At 40.0% G+C, this 16255-nt stretch overlaps 1 protein-coding gene across 4 annotated transcripts in view; it reads left to right on the top strand.

Annotated features, from left to right (window-relative positions):
• The window catches only part of trappc9 (trafficking protein particle complex subunit 9), a 231486-nt gene that overhangs the window by 142890 nt on the left and 72341 nt on the right, over positions 1 to 16255 (top strand). For all 4 annotated transcript variants that reach the window (XM_069176536.1, XM_069176533.1, XM_069176535.1 and 1 more), the window contains one exon: positions 9334 to 9487. In XM_069176536.1, coding sequence (XP_069032637.1) covers positions 9334 to 9487 — 154 coding nt within the window. The remainder of the gene's footprint in view (positions 1 to 9333; positions 9488 to 16255) is intronic.

Below are 16255 nucleotides of genomic sequence, written 5' to 3'. Positions count from 1 at the left end.
ACAAATATGAATATAACAAGAACAAAACGCTTTATAGGAGATTATCAGCAAGAGTCAATACTGTGGGAAAAACAAAAAGGTGAAGAAAAAAAAGGCTTAGTAATAAAACGTCAGCAATAAAACATACTAATGAGAAGGAGTGACTTTAGAGCATCATACCATTATTACTCATGGAAAAAATGTATCGACTTTGTTTTTCATGAGTTAAATGGGAGTCTATGGAGCCAGAGCCTTTTTGGAGCCAGCCCCTAGTGGCCTTCGGTGGTACTGCAGTTAAAAGCACTTCTTCATCAGCCTAATTTTTCCAACCCAGAAGCTATGTCTATTTTTATACACAGTCTATGATTACAATGAGGAATAAAGCAGTATGCAATATTTCCTCTAAAATCTGTTTGACAAAGGAATTTACTTTATAAAAATGGGTTTTGTGGGATACATGGTTGATTTACAAAGTTATTTATTTGTTGTATAATAATCATTCCAACCTCAGCAATATGTTTACGTAGAGTTTAATGTTTTTTCTCCGTGTTATTCAAACAAAATATTATTCACTCAACAATATTCTCTTGGTAGGATCTGTTCAAACATGCATTGCTTCACAAAGTCACAGAAATAGCACAGAACATGACTGGACCTTATGATATGTGCTTAAAGCAATACAGATCTCTGTAATACACCTCTGCTTCGCCTTTACTGTCACTGACAGTCAACCTCACTGTGAGTCATCAAAACACTGAATACATGCAGGATAAAAAAAAAAAAAAAGTACATGTGCCTTACAAAAGTCCTCGTTGGACAGTGCTAACTGACATATGCTAACAAAAAAATAGACCTCTTCATATAAGTGCAAAAACACAAATAACAGTTTTTTTTATTTCAGCACATGCAGCTTTTATATGTGCATCTCTTTTTATTGGACGAATTGCTCCCAACTCAACAGTTTGGCACCCAGGAATTTGGGTGAAAACCATCCATCCATCCATCATCCCTGCTTTCCTCCCTCCCTCCAGCCATCATCCATCCCTCATTCCATCATCCATCCATCCATCCATCCACCCATCATCCATCCCTCCTTCCATCCCTCCACCATCCATCCATCCCTCCATCATCATTCATTCATCCATCCATCCGTCATCCATCCATCCATCCATCCATCCATCCATCCATCCATCCATCCATCCATCATTCATCCAGCCCTCCATCCATTCATCCATCCATCCATCCATCCATCCATCCATTATCCATCAATCATCTATCCATCCATCCCTCCTTCCATCCCTCCTTCCATCCCTCCACCATCCATCCATCATCATCCATTCATTCATCCATCCATCATCCATCCATCCATCATTCATCCAGCCCTCCATTCATCCATCCATCCATTCATCCATCCATCCATCCATCCATCCATTATCCATCCATCAATTCATCATCCATCCATCCATCCATCCATCCATCCATCCATCCATCCATTATCCATCCATCAATTCATCATCCATCCATCCACCCATCATCCATCCTTCCTTCCATCCCTCCATCATCCATCATCCCTCATCATCCATCCATTCATTCATTCATCCATCCGTCATCCATCCATCCATCCATCATTCATCCAGCCCTCCATCCATGCGTTATCCATCCATCCATCCATCATTCATCCATCCATCCATCCATCCATCCATCCATCCATCCATTATCCATCCATCAATTCATCATCCATCCATACATCCATCCATCCATCATCCTTCCCTCCCTCCCTCCCCCCCATCCACCCATCATCCATCCCTCCATACATCATCGATCCCTCCTTCCATCCCTCCATCATCCATCCGTCCGTCCATCATCAATCCATTCATTCAACCATCCGTCATCCATTTATTCATTCATCCCTCCATCATCCATCCATCCCTCCATCCATCATCCATTCATTCATCCATTCATTCGTCATCCATCCGTCATCCATCCATCCCTCCATCCAGCCCTCCATCCATCCATCCATCCATCCATCCATCCATTACCCACCCTTATCTCCCATCTCCTCAAGCTGCCTTTTTTCCAGTCAGGTCAATAAAGGCCAATCTGTGTGTTATCAGTGAGGAGCTGGAGGTGGAGCAGGAGCAGGACCAGGAGCAGGGAGGTGAAATGGACTGGGAATTAGGCGTAGAGATGTTCCACAGTAGCCCCAGCTCAGCACACAGGTTGTTATTAAAAGCTTTGTAATAGGCTAGATTAGTCTCTAGATATGGCCTAATCCTTGAAAGACTCCACAATCAAATCAAGGGAAGGAGAAGATGGTGGGAGTGCTTGGCCTGTTAATACTCTCCTGCGGCCTGTTAATACTCTCCTGCCTTGGTAAAAAGCTCTCCTGGGTGTTTAGGGTTTGGATGTGGCCTTGGTTGCACATACAACCACTGTGCTATGGACGTGCTTATAATTAATATTTCAGTGTCTTTTTAAAAAAAGAGAATTATCCAAAATGTAGTCAACAACCCACTCCAAAAACAATTTGATCAGTTGGTTTTCATTTTTTGCTTGGCCATTGCGTTGTCATGTTTTTTTTTAATATATTTTACAGACTAAACAATTCGTAGAATAAGCCATAAAAACATCAAACTTCATCATCAAAGAAAAAGTTACAGGTTGAAGACCTTCTCTAAAAGCTTTCACTTTTTTAAGATTGAAGTTTAGTTATTCAGAGGAGTCCATGTCAATGCAGTGAGAACATTTTCAGTCTTTATAAAGCATCATGCATACGAGACACAGTTAGCCTCCAAGTAGTTCTACATACCCAGGTTAGGAATTTCAAGCAAAAATATGATTAGATATTAGATATATACTTTTTCAAAGATTCCTACAGTCTCTGGTTTTATAAGAGCATGGAAGTAACGTGTCTTTCTTCCTCTTCTTTTGTTGCTTAATGGCAGTTGGCAGCTTTTAAGTGCATTAACGCTATTCCTCTGGCAGTAGTAATGCATTACTACCAGGCACCGGTCAAAATAAGGAAAAATACATTTTAATGATACATGAATAGTCACTTAAACTATTTGATTTTTTTTCATAATTTTATGACTGTTCAAAAACTCCTAAATTGTCACCCATCCGTAGATGTTTTGTTAGCACCTTCAGGAGACTCATGCTTTAACTTTTCGACTGTTTTTTGTGTGTAGTGTAGAACTCTAAAAAAGGGCTACAGGTTTGCAGCTAATGCAGAAAGAGCACTCAAATTGATAAATCAAATCCCACTAAATGAAATGAGAAAGTTCTTCATGTAGCCTGTTTTTCATGAAGTCAGTCAGAGTGAATCAAATAATCTTTTCCCTGCAGTAATGCTAAAATGTGTGCTTTTATTCCTTGAATAGCATTCCTTTCCATATTTCTCCCATTTGAAGTGTAAATTCAAATGTGACCGTCTGGCTCTCAGTAATTACCTGTCCAAAGAAAACCATCTGTGCCAGACTGCCTCTTTCCCATTTAGGGACCATTTGCATTGTTGCAACATGGTATTTTTAGACTTAGTGTGTAATGTGTGCTTTTGAAGATGACTGAATGAAACGCAGCACCCATTTGAAGATGGGACTTCAGTCGTTGACATAAGCCCAGTGCCACTAATCTTCAAAGGTGGATGTATTTTAGTGTGGTGCAGCAGGAGCTTTCCGTTTCCTCTTTGTTTTGAAGTCTTAATTGTTATTTAATTTGTGTTGGGCTTTGTTGTAAAGACTGTGAAATCATAATTGCATTGCCTTTTCTCTTTCACCTCACTTTCATGTCTGTGTGTCTCTGGACTCATCCACAGATTGTTTTTTTTTCTCTCAGTGTAATTTCATTTACGATGTGCAATACTGTACAACAGGCGAGGAAGCGGATCACCTGTAATCAGAAATGCTTGATTTTTGCAGCACATTTTCTCAAAAATGTTGATGTAATTTTAAGTTTAAAGTTGCGGTAAAATTGCATTCATTAGAAAACATTGCAAGTGGAGGAAAACAAAAATCAAAAAAAATTATAAACACTGCCTGATAAACAATCATATGTAATCAATTCCTTTAATCTTGTATTGAACTTAGAAAACCACAATACTCAAAGTTAAATAAAAAAAACTCATAAGTGATGCAGCTTTACAGAACAGTCAGTCTGGGACTTTAATATAGAAACAACAACTACATCAGCTGTCAAAATATAAGCTTTAGATGCTCTTTAATTAATGTTAATTTACCACACAGGCCTACTTTCCTCCGGTGCACAAATTTAAATTGGTGATGATAGGAGACGAGGAGAACCGTGCTGATTGTAAATGAGGAGTTATTTGTGTTAATAAAGTGAGTTTTCTTTGAAAATAATTACTTTATGCTGTTATACGTTCAGCACAGCTTCTGTTGACGACCTTTTTTGCGGAAGAATCCTGGGAATTTAAAAAAAATGGAGGCCCTGCAAATATTGTGGATTGCTTGAATTTGCATTAATTATTGCAGAAGAATTGTGTAATGATAGCTTTAACTGGTGTTTTTAGATTTCCCTTGGTCAATACACATATCTTACATCGTTGTTTATGTTTTACTTCAACATTTAATTTCTCAATGAGAGAAGGTCCTGAGAGAAAACACAGTAAAGCAGCGGCCAGTTCAGCCCGTCTTCCTCTCAGCGCATCGGAGAATGACTCCTCAGGGAGCCGCTGCAGCTTCTGAACTGGAATTCAGAGATGAACCTGCTGATCAATACATGGATCCACTGTGTATTGCCTATGAAACGGAATAATAAAAAAAAGCTACGTAAATGTGGCCTCATCTCTTGAATATGTTCACTGTGGAAAGATTTGCATTGGTCAGCGTGGTACCTGTCAAAACTGTAATTTAGCTCGATGCTTGAAAACATGGAGCTGCACTCCAAGCTTCTTTTTAGAGGAATGTCTTTTTGTAAATTTGTCTCGTGGACCTGGATGTCCAGGTAATGTGCAAGTAGCTGCCCAGCTCAAAGTCCCATTGGGTGAATTCACTCAGGAGTCAATGATAGTACTGACTACGGAGAACACAGAGGATGACTGCAAGTTATTCTCTGTGTGAAGAAACTGCTAATCTCTGTCTCCCAGTGAAACACTTGAAGTAAAGCCTATCAGTCATCATGACATCAGTAAGAGGCTGTAGATATTTTTGCTCTGAATGTTGCAGGTAGGCTTGTCACAGGTATTACATGATCGCCTGATCGCAATTATGTCAGCTGACCGCAATCGTTTTGCAAAATCGCCATAATCGTTTTTATTTATTTGTATTAAACTAAATGAAATAGAAATGTCAGATTTCCTTTACAATGTGCAGGTCGTTCGCACTCTTCTAGCGATGTCATCACGCTGCGCTCCCTTCTACTGCTCAGTTAAGAGACAAGTAGAGAGTACATGATTAGATTGTTGGTGTCTGTTATTTTCAGTAATTTCTTTGTATATTTCAGTAATATGGTTTGTATATTTATGTTATTCATGTCCTGTGCTGTGTTTGTTTATAAAGCCTAAAAGGCAAACAGAAATGTAATTTATATTCATATGTTTCAATGTTTAATACAAAGAAAATAATCTGTATGTGAATTATTAATCTCTGATTACTCTGATTTAGACTGCAATAGTGGCATAAATGAACAAAAAAAACACAATTTAAAAAAGACAATTAAATTGTTAATCACTGTTATTTGTATGACAATTCATCCTCAGCTAAAATTCTGATTGCGACAGCCTCAACTGTAGGTTTGTTTTAGTATTATGCCCATTCTTCACCATGTGACATTAATTCAGTAGATAAATTGAAGGATTACATACCATCTGCACCCTTTAAAATCCATTGACTCATCTCAAAAAATAATTGTTACCATCCTAGAAGTTGCAGTAATTGCCATTATAATTTGACAGCAGTACACAACAAGGAGGAAACCACAACACAACAAGGGGTGATCTTTTTTTTTTTTTTTTTTTTTTTACACATAATCAACATCAGCATCTTTGTGACCACTGGTACTTGCACATTTGGGATTTCACCAAGAACCTAAAACTTGACTTGAGAGCACAGATGAAGCTTTATGTCAAATGTTTGAGGGAACTGAGAGAAGACCCAGCAGGCCGAGTCCAACGAGTAGATGTGGTGTTGTGAGTCATTTTGTTATTGCGGGCAAGAAACCTGAACATTTTCAACACATGGCGAGTGGGCATGTAATCATGTTGGAGAACTAAAGTGCCATCGCGCCACAGTTGAGGTCATTTGCATCAAATGTTTTGCGTCAGACACCAAAAAATGTCACAGTAGAACTCAGTGTTGACAGTCTGATCCTGGGGGTCAAATTCACGGTGCACAACCCAGACAATGTGAAGGAAAATCCACCCGGTTGCTTCCGACCTTACGCACCTTCTTCTGTCTTGGTCAGTGACATCCTGCCTCTCATGAAGCTTGAAAGCCACTCAGAGCACCTCGCCCGGCTCATTGCTTCAGTGCCGCAGGCTTTCTGAAGCAATCGAAGGTTTTTCTGTGGCTGATTTCCAGAGTTCAAAAATAAATTTAATGTGCACTCTCATGAAGTTGGAAATTTTAATCTACATCATCTTTGGTTTGTTTGAGCTTTGAACTTCTGTTTGACTTTGTTTTAACTTTGTATGTCTGATGGTTGATGCCAGGCATATTATGTTTATTTTTCTGCTGAAAACAGGGACTTTTGCTGCTGGAAGTGGGGGTTAATGAGATCAGTGACCTAAAGGAGGCAGACCCCTCCATGGAGCTCAAGGGAAGTACATTGCTGGGTGATAATGCTCTGTGGGTTCGTCACTACAAAACAACCCCTTTCACATTATGTAATCATTTGAGTCAAGTCATTACTTGGGAGAAAATGAGAAGAACAGATACCCAATGACTGTAATCCTTGTAGTATTATTCTTTGGCATCTGTTTGTGGACAAAGAAGACACTCTGTGTGAAAATCAGTAGCCTACACCCCTGTAGTCTGTGCTAATATCAGCCCAATCGTTTTGTATCTGCCACAGTGTAATCAGCTCTGAACTCTGCAGAGACTTGTTCAGTCAGAGGAAGAATAGATCCAATTGATATTTCCATCTTTGAATGGAGGGCCTGTATGCTGTGGGGTTAATTAGAGGTGGTGTTGTGGGTCATTTTAATGAGTGCAGGTACGGCCTCGGCTCAGTTTGTTACACGCACGGTTTGAATTCGGAATGTGTCGCTTGATGTAACCTCGGGCATAGAACACCCCAGCTTTTCTTAATAAATAACTTAGCAACACCCACAGTATAGACGGGGAAACTTGGACCTGAGGGTGTTTGTTCAGACGAGATAAATAATGTATCACTCGCCAAACCACACAAAGCAGAGTGCGTTGGTTGTCATCAAGAAGAGGAGTGTAGAGATTTTCCACCGAGATCTACCGAGGGAGACGGTAGAAGTGGGTAGTGAAAATCCATAAAGTAGTTCACCAAAATATACTTTGGTATTAGATATTCTACCCAGACCTGAGCAGGGCTTGAGATGAATTGTAATTGAAGTCAGTGTTACTTTAAAAGGTTTTACGGATATTGTTTTTCTTTTATATAAATTGTTTTGCTGTTTTTAAATCAGGTTTCCATTCGTTTTAATTGCAGCAGAAATTGGTGGGAACTTTCTTTCCTGTTGTGTTTGTTATGATGTTGACTGAGATCCAGTGCACATACAAAGGCCATTAAAAAAAAGTTCTCACTGTTTCTGTTATGCATGAACAGAGGGAACAACAGTGTTGTACGCTGAGCAGGGGGAAGCAATAACCTTTGCGAGGAAGTATTCAAAGTTACGTCACTTGGTCAACATCAGCACCTGAGTAACACGTGTTTTTGTGAATACGGGCATGAGTGCATGTGAGATTTCACCATCGATCTGGAACTTGAGCAGAGAGCACACACCAAAGTTTATGTCACATTTTTGGGGAACAGAAAGAAGTTGCAGGTAGTGGTGGAGGGGAGCTACGATTGTGTTGTTGCACGTTTTTAAAGCACTGTGAGTGGGCACTTTGTCATGTTGGAGAAACAACCTGCCATTGCACCACAGATCAGGTCATTTGTATGAAGGTTTCCCTCAGACGTTTCAGCTCTACATCACAGTAGAACTCGGTGTTGACAGTCTGACTGTTGGTGACAAATTCATGATGCAAAACCTTGCGATCTCCAGATCTGACGCACCTTCTTCGGTCTTGGACAGTGACGTTCTGCCCCTCTTGAAATGCGACTGCCACTCTCGCCTGGCTCATGTCTTTATCGGTGGAGGATGTCTGAAGCATTTTAAGGGTCTACGTTGCAGATTTTGCAAGTTTGACACAGAATTTGTGTCAATAGTGAGATTGCAAACGTGTGTTAGTCCACCTGAGCTAATTTAATCAGGTTGCCTTACTTGTCAAAACGTGCTCACCGTGGTTATAGCTTCTTCCTGCTCCATGTACGTCACTGTGCTGCTCTTCATTTGCATGGAGCAGAGACAATCTCTAAACTTTGTGATTGATGTGTGAAATAATTTTTCTGGTACGTCTGCACCTTTACTGTTTCTCACGTTCCATCCATGTCTAATGCGATCTGTATTTTAAGATGAGACAGACTTAATTGTCTCAGAGGGAAGCTTTTTTTTGGACACACAATACTGCTGCTGTGCTACACCGAAGAATTCAAACTACACCTCGTTCTGTGTTGTATGATTGATTACAACTATTTACACTAGATTTTTATGACTAGTACCGAACTTGAGATCCATTTAAAGCAACATTGTGTTCAGATGCTGCATTACGTGTGAATTATTCCTTTTTTTTAAGGTTTTCAATCATTAATTGTATGGTATTATTGTAGTCTTGGTTTTTAAAGAGCTTATCCACAATGCAGTGAACAAATTCCTGGGAGGAAACACTGGAATAGGACTGATAAATGATTAATGCTGTTTTCTGTTATATGTTGTTGTGACAAATATGTTTGGCTTTGTGACTGAAGGTATTCCAGGTGGGATGTGAAGTGAAGGTGCTGTTTTTTTACTCTGGGATGATAGGTGCTCATTAATAGTGTATGAACAAAGAAAGTAACCATGAGTTAAAGACCAATTCTAAATTTTTAAACTTTTTACACTTGAGAAATACCAAAATTAAATATGAACTCAAGCTATCAGCTATGAGCCCTTTGAACTCCGTTGTGAAAAATCCAAGTCATCTGAACCTTCATTAACTTAGTTTTGAAGTTTCAAATGACAGTTATGTAACTGTCATTCCCAGAGTCATTTCCTTTTGCCTGTCTAAAATTATATAAGCAGGACGTTGCATCTCTAAGTGCTCCTCTCATCTCCTGTTTCAGAATGGCCATCCAGGTTGACAAGTTTGACTTTGAGAGTCTTCCACAGCCGGACCAGGAGACCGTCCGCTTCAGTAACCCCAAACAGCTGGAGGAGGAGCGACAGCACGCCCAGGGCTGCCAGATCAACAGCAAACTGGGCATCTGTTGGAGCATAATATCCTTTCAGTGGCTACATGTCCTGTTGATCTTCCTCAGAGGAAGCAGCCTGAACTGAGAAGTAGATGGAGACGATAAAGGTTCGGTATGTCCTGAATCAGTTACAGGTCGTCCTCTTCAGTAATTAACTTGGTCAAACAGATTTTGCCCGTGTTACATTACTGCATGTTCTTTGTCGGCTCGGTGATACACACATCTGGATCCGTCATCTGGAGGCCTTCTGGCCAGTAGGGAACTTGTTTACCCGCGGTGACAGATGGGAAAGCGTATGGCGAAGCACTTGCTATGTGACACTGTGAAGTGATTTCTTGGGTGTGTAATTGTTATGCACACTGGCCTCAATATGATGCAACAGTTTCCATAGGTCCTAGTTTGTGGGTAAATTTTGTGGTCCATCCATCATGTCTGCGTGCTGCCCTCAGGGAGACCACTCTTTGTATTTATTCCTTTATACACCACACTGTCATCAGACATAAAAAAAAAAATCTATCGCTGTAGGTTGTAACAGAGGCATTAGGCTAAGAGGGTTGTGGAATGAGACTTTGTGTTCTAAAACCATTTTTCTTTTGTCTTTACCACCTTTTACTGATTATCCTATATGATCTTAACGCAAAATGTACTGAGTTTTCTAAATAGTTGGAACCATTGGGTCACATCGACAGATTCAGTAAAGCATTCATGTGTATCAATGAGCCAACACATTACGACCAGTAACGGATGAAGTGAAAACATGTCGTCAAAACATAGAAGATGGAGATCTTCTACAGTGAGTATGTTTTTGTTTCCCTCTTCACTAAACACAGCTAAGCAAGCTTCACACACACACACACACACACACACACACACACACACACACACACACACACACACACACACACACACACACACACACACACACACACACACACACACACACGTATGTATATATATATATTTAAGGTAGTGATTCATTTTGCTGTACACTAGTCAAGGTATTGGTTATAGAGTTTTAGAGAGTAGTTGAAGAGTGAGTTCTAATATTCTTTGTTCAGACTGCAGGCAAATCTAATTTGGTTCTCAAATCAGAATCAGGAACTTTGACTGTCTGCACTGTTATTTGCAAACGAACAGATTGGATTTGTTGTGTCCTGACCAAGTAACGACCAACAGTGACATCACCCATTGTTTTGTGAACAGCTGTTATGAAGCCTTGAATTCAGATTTTGTCCGTCGCCATCTTGGTAGTTCGGAGCGGAACCAGAAGTGACCATATTTGGGCGAGCTGGGGAAGTGTGGGTGGTCAATCTGACTCTATCTGATTGGAAATGCAACGATAGCAAAAACCTAACTTCACTACGGGCCTGTCAATCAAATAGACACGCCCCCCAAAATGCTGTTTTTTAAACTTATTTTCCAGTTAATGACAGGATTATTCTCAGATAAATGTCCAGAAAACAAATAAGTGACTTTAGCTTTTCAGATAGACCGCGAGGAAACTAACAAGTAAGGAGAAGGATAAGGATGTTTATTGTCATCGTAAAAAGATACAACGAAATGAAGTTGGCGTCTCATCTGTCAGTTCAGCAGCAGAACAAGGTAATGGATGTATAAAAACAATGAAACAAGACATTACTGATTTAAAACAAATCATTAAATAAATATATAAAAGATAAAACAGGCATCAACGTAGGCCAAGTAGGAAGGATTTTAGCTGGCAAAAACGAAATAACTAATGGAAAAAAATGATTGACTATGAATTTCATGAGAGTAGTTGAATGGGAGTCTATGGAGCCAGAGTCTCTTTGGAGCAACCTCTAGTGGCACTCAGTGGTATTGCATATTGTGGCGTCTGTCCATAGACTTCTTTTCCATGAAAACAATTTTGCTCCCATAAATCTATATTCATTTCTATTGATTTAATTGCCTTCCGAACAGCTTTCCCACATCGTACACATGAAAAATGATTCCTCCTGCCAGCTTTCTACTGCGTTTCCTAATCAACATTCCACTATTAAAATTTGCATTCCTAGATTTTTATTACATTGAAGATTGAATATTCCATTCATAAGATGGCAAGTAATTCCTGCTGGGTTTATTTAGCTAACATTACTCAACATACCACTTTCACATCGACACTGTGGAATCTGCACAGAAATTATATGACAATGTTATGTTTTTTCTGTTACCATTTAATAACCAATTTCAGACTAATGTTTAGAGACAAAATAACCTCCACATTTACAAAGCCATCCTTCATCTGTTGAAGGAAGTGACTGCCAACCCAAACATCTGTGCCGTCACCGACAGTGTAAACGTGTTCACTTCCAATCTGCCACCGTAGTTATGGTGGCAGAGCTTGAGAGCGCATCACATCAGCAGCAGCCAGATTCATCTACGGTGCCTCGTATGAGCCCATCACTCATCAGTTGGCAGTTACCAGTGCACATATTTAGGGATTTAAGAAATGCCTGTCAGATTGTTAGGGAGCCGGGTAAGCAATTAATGATGAATTCAATCCCTGAGCTACTGAAATTTCTATTATGTTTTTTCCTTTTTATGAAGGCGTAAACACTCCCATCGTTATGTGCATTGTTTTATCTACCAGTAATTTGGCAGCGTGTAGGCAGGAGTGAAGAAAGAAGATGACATACAAATGTGTTCCCAGCGGCACTCCCTTCACTGAGGCACAAAAAAACCACCTGAAACAGCCTGTTTGATCATTTTTATCCAACGTCGAACACACTGGATGTTTCCATTGTCAGTTTGGATTTTCTTCCAATGCTGAACAGCCTGTAGACATATTTTAGTGATGATGGCGTCTACAGAAAAACTCCTTAGGTGCTCAGCAGACGGTGAAACAACCACTGTGATATTTCTGGGCTATAGGGACCAACCAAAAAAGTAATGTAGGAAATCAGCAGCCCCGCATGTACAATTAATCTAATTGAGAAAGAGCTACAACATCATCGTCTCTGAGGTGGAAAATTTAACCAACATTTCTCATTCACAGCTGATTCTTTTGTGCTCATTTGGATGACAGAAGTTCTGTTGACTTTGTTACTAATTAAATGAACTTCCACTAAAAATGTCACATTGTGTCATCAAGTCAGGTCCTGATGCTATCGTTTCCTGCGCAGGAGACGTTTCTCTGTGTAGATAGTGACTCATCTGTCTAAACTCATTGTAACAGCAGAATGTAAATTCTGCTTCGGGCTGGATTTTCCCTTCACAACATGAAAAACTCGAGAAATAAAAGGATTTGATTACACTGCATGTCACACTCGGAAGCGCTCGCTTGGCCTTGAGCAAAGTAGCAGTCACTTTAATTTGTAATTTATGAGCTCCCTACAGCATGACTCCTGTTCTGTTGATGGTGTTCAGGGATGATTCAATGGCTGTTCCGTATACAGTACGTTGTCTAAGAATCGAATATGTGCGTCTTTTCCTCGAGTAAGTCGAAACCACGTTAATGAATCATCCTGAAGACAGTGTGGAAATTTATGTGTTTCAATAGCTATCTTAACCACCACTAAATATTTACTTTACATTTAGTTATTATTATTATAACTATATTTTTGGAGGATTGATTTAAATTTATATCAGTGCAGTTTAGGACTTGTTTTAACTTGTACAGATCACCTTCAAATCACCGCACTCAGCACTTAGGCAGCACTATTTGTATCATTTCTCAATCTAAACTTGGGTCTAAAGGTCTTCCTGACTGTCAGGGCTTGTAAGCTCTGCCAACTCTCTGTGTTTATACTATAAGCTCGAGAAAAGCTAGCCTGGCTGCACTGACTGTGGCTTCAGTTTTCTTTGTTGTGAATACAGTCTGGGAACTCGACCTGTATTAGCGATTGCACAGCCCCTCTGAAGGGCAGACCAATCAGCGACAAGTGTTGGTGTTAAACCGCATTTGTCCCGCCCCTCCTTCACTGTGATTGGACGGGTTGTGACAGTGATGAGCGCAGCATTAATATTTTTCATCTCTCGCAGACCGGATAAAAAAATCGACGAGCGCTGAACGCAGAATAAATGCTCAGCACCTCGTCAAGCTGCTGGCGTTCAGTAAACCGATTTAAAAAATATGTTGTACTCAGGAAAACACTCTTTGGTGGACACGGTAGGTAGTTGCAGCGGTGGCAGAGTGTCTGCACATGCTGACTGGATAAAATTAACCGGAGGTCTACGCCTAGTAGGATGAAACAACTGCAAACGATTCCCTATGGAGGGTTTCCAGACCCATACATTCACAGAGTGAAATTGGATCGAGTTAGCACCAGGTTAGAGAAAAACTGTTAACAGACTGTACTGTACAGGCAAAGACCTATTTACAGTAGTTAGCATTACAAAATTTAAGCTAAAAATCTAAAGTCCAAAGTTTGAGTGATCCAATTCTCCAATCAAAACTCTGACAGCATTTATGTTTCAAAATAATTGTAGAACTGTGAAATTTTGAAAACCCACGGTGCATAACGTGAAAATTATTGCTGTCTACAAACAGAAACGTGCCAATCTCTGAATGATTACTGACAATAGGTTTAGTGAGTTGATTAACATGTTAATAATGCACACATTGGCAGAGTTTCTATGATTGCTCAGCTCTGTAGCAGGATAGGAGAATTGACTTGTTGACTTTTGCTCAGTGGCCACAAATACACGGTATATAATATACTCGAGCTGATTGTGAAAGTCATTCCTTTACACCAAGTTTATTTTACAGTCAGTCCCATTAAATATACAGTCTGCTGTTTACATGATCCATTACAATAGCATGCTGTTAGAAACGCAGTTACAGCGGCTATTATTTGTGCTGCTGGGTAGCCCAGAGATTATAAACATCCTCGTGTTATGTAATATGTCTGTTTGAAAGCAGACTTGTTTGAAGGGATTTCAAATAAAAGTCAGATGCTCAGCCTATTGATCATCACGCTACTGTATTATCCAGGTTGTACCACTGAAAACAGGCAGTAGCTGCTAGGTGCTGCTGTTACCCAACACTTCCACTGAAGCCCTGAATGGGAAATTCGAGGTGCTCATGTGTTGAGTGATCAAAGCCACAACATCGCCATTGTTTGCCGGAATAAGATGCAGGTGCATGTTGTGACATGTGATTCATCGAGAGTCAGATTTAGAGTTTCGAAACAATCCAGCAGGTGCGATGGGAGCACTTTTCAGCTCAGTATGACTGTAGAGGCCTCATCTTCCTCTCTCGCTCCCGATTGCACACACTACTCTCCCTCAAAGGTTAATAGACACAGGGTTGGTGCTCTGGGCGCTGTTCGTCTCACCCATTATTACAAATGTCAGCTGTGTAAATGATCAGCATCCTTATCATCACATATTATCTGGGTAATTGCTCCCTGACAACCGTATTTGTTTTGATGCAGTATTCATACATTGATAGCCTTCCCTACAATCATTGTATTCCTATCATTATAGGAACATGCTCCCTGTGCACCTCTGACTTCTAAATTAAGCTATCACACAGGAATTACATGATAAGGGTGTGTGGGGCTGGCTTTAATGCTGCGGCTACTACTAGTGCTTTTTTTTGTGTGTGTTTTTTGATGTTTGTGTAATATAAGGAGCATCCACTAACATATTTTGTAAATACTCCAGTGGTCCAAAGGTTGAGAACTTACTTGTGATGGTGGGTTGCACGGTGAGTGACCGCTATGCATGCAGAGAATAATGCACTTTAGAGGGGGAGAGTGTAAAATGTCCCCTAAACAGCTCACATGCTGACTATCAGTAGACGCTACAGTTTACCATGCTTCCTAAATGCCACATATGCATCCATTGGGATGTTATTCAACAGAGGTCCCAGCAAACATTGATCTGTAATTACCATTATGTATTTTAAAGTTGCAACTTAAATGCATTTCTTACGTTTTGTTGAGTGAATATGTTTTACGTAAATTTTTGTATGGATTTTAAACATTACGTTATCATTAAATTTAGTACAGAAATTATAAATACAACAGTAAATATACAAATATACAACAGTATACAAGGCAGCTGCACACAGAGAAGCTTCTAGTTCCCCCTCAGTTACTGCAGCGCATGACACTCGTGTGGCCAAACTAGTTTGAAAAAAGTGAAATAGGTCATTCTAATGTAAAATTTACCAAGATAATTGACAAACAACGGGACCCACTGCCTCGCCAAAAAGAAACAGAAGACTAGGTCTAAACTTAATGTATGGCTAGACCGTGTCTGAAACACGAGAAGGCTTTTAATTTAAAACACAAGAATTCACAGCCGTTCACCAACCAATTATGTAGGTTTGATCCCTCACTCACTGACAGCTGTCTGTCACTCAGAGCCAAAAATATTTTATCCACGTTATTTATGAATGACGGGGCTCAGCTTTGCTGCACACAGCAAAACTGAGCAGAGACCGGTGAAGATAATGTTACTTTAGTTGACGATAACTGCGTTGATTACATGACTGTAAATGCAATAAAGATTAATTTATTAATGGACAGACGTCGACCCCAAATGTCCAACATCTCGCATTAACAGTACAAGCCAGCTGTTTGTAACGCGGTGGGGGTAGAGCTTGGGGAGATTGTCCACTAGTTAATCGACCACAGATGGAGTTGTTCTCCCAGACTTAAAAACATGAAGAATGCTAAATTGGGTTGCCAAATACAGTATCCCTAATCTACCTTATAAGTAAAGTCTTTGTGTGGGAAACAGTGTACTCCATAAACAGCTCTCACATCCTGAACAATGTCTCTCTCTTTCACACAAAGTAAATTTGGCTCTTAAATCATGTGGC

This window comes from Embiotoca jacksoni, unplaced genomic scaffold (assembly GCF_022577435.1).
Source record: "Embiotoca jacksoni isolate LCO1_2020_lvr unplaced genomic scaffold, fEmbJac1.0.p SCAF_7, whole genome shotgun sequence".
Lineage (NCBI taxonomy): Eukaryota > Metazoa > Chordata > Actinopteri > Embiotocidae > Embiotoca > Embiotoca jacksoni.
The sequence above is the reverse complement of the archived record's forward strand: the minus strand, read 5'-3'. Positions and strand labels throughout refer to the sequence as shown.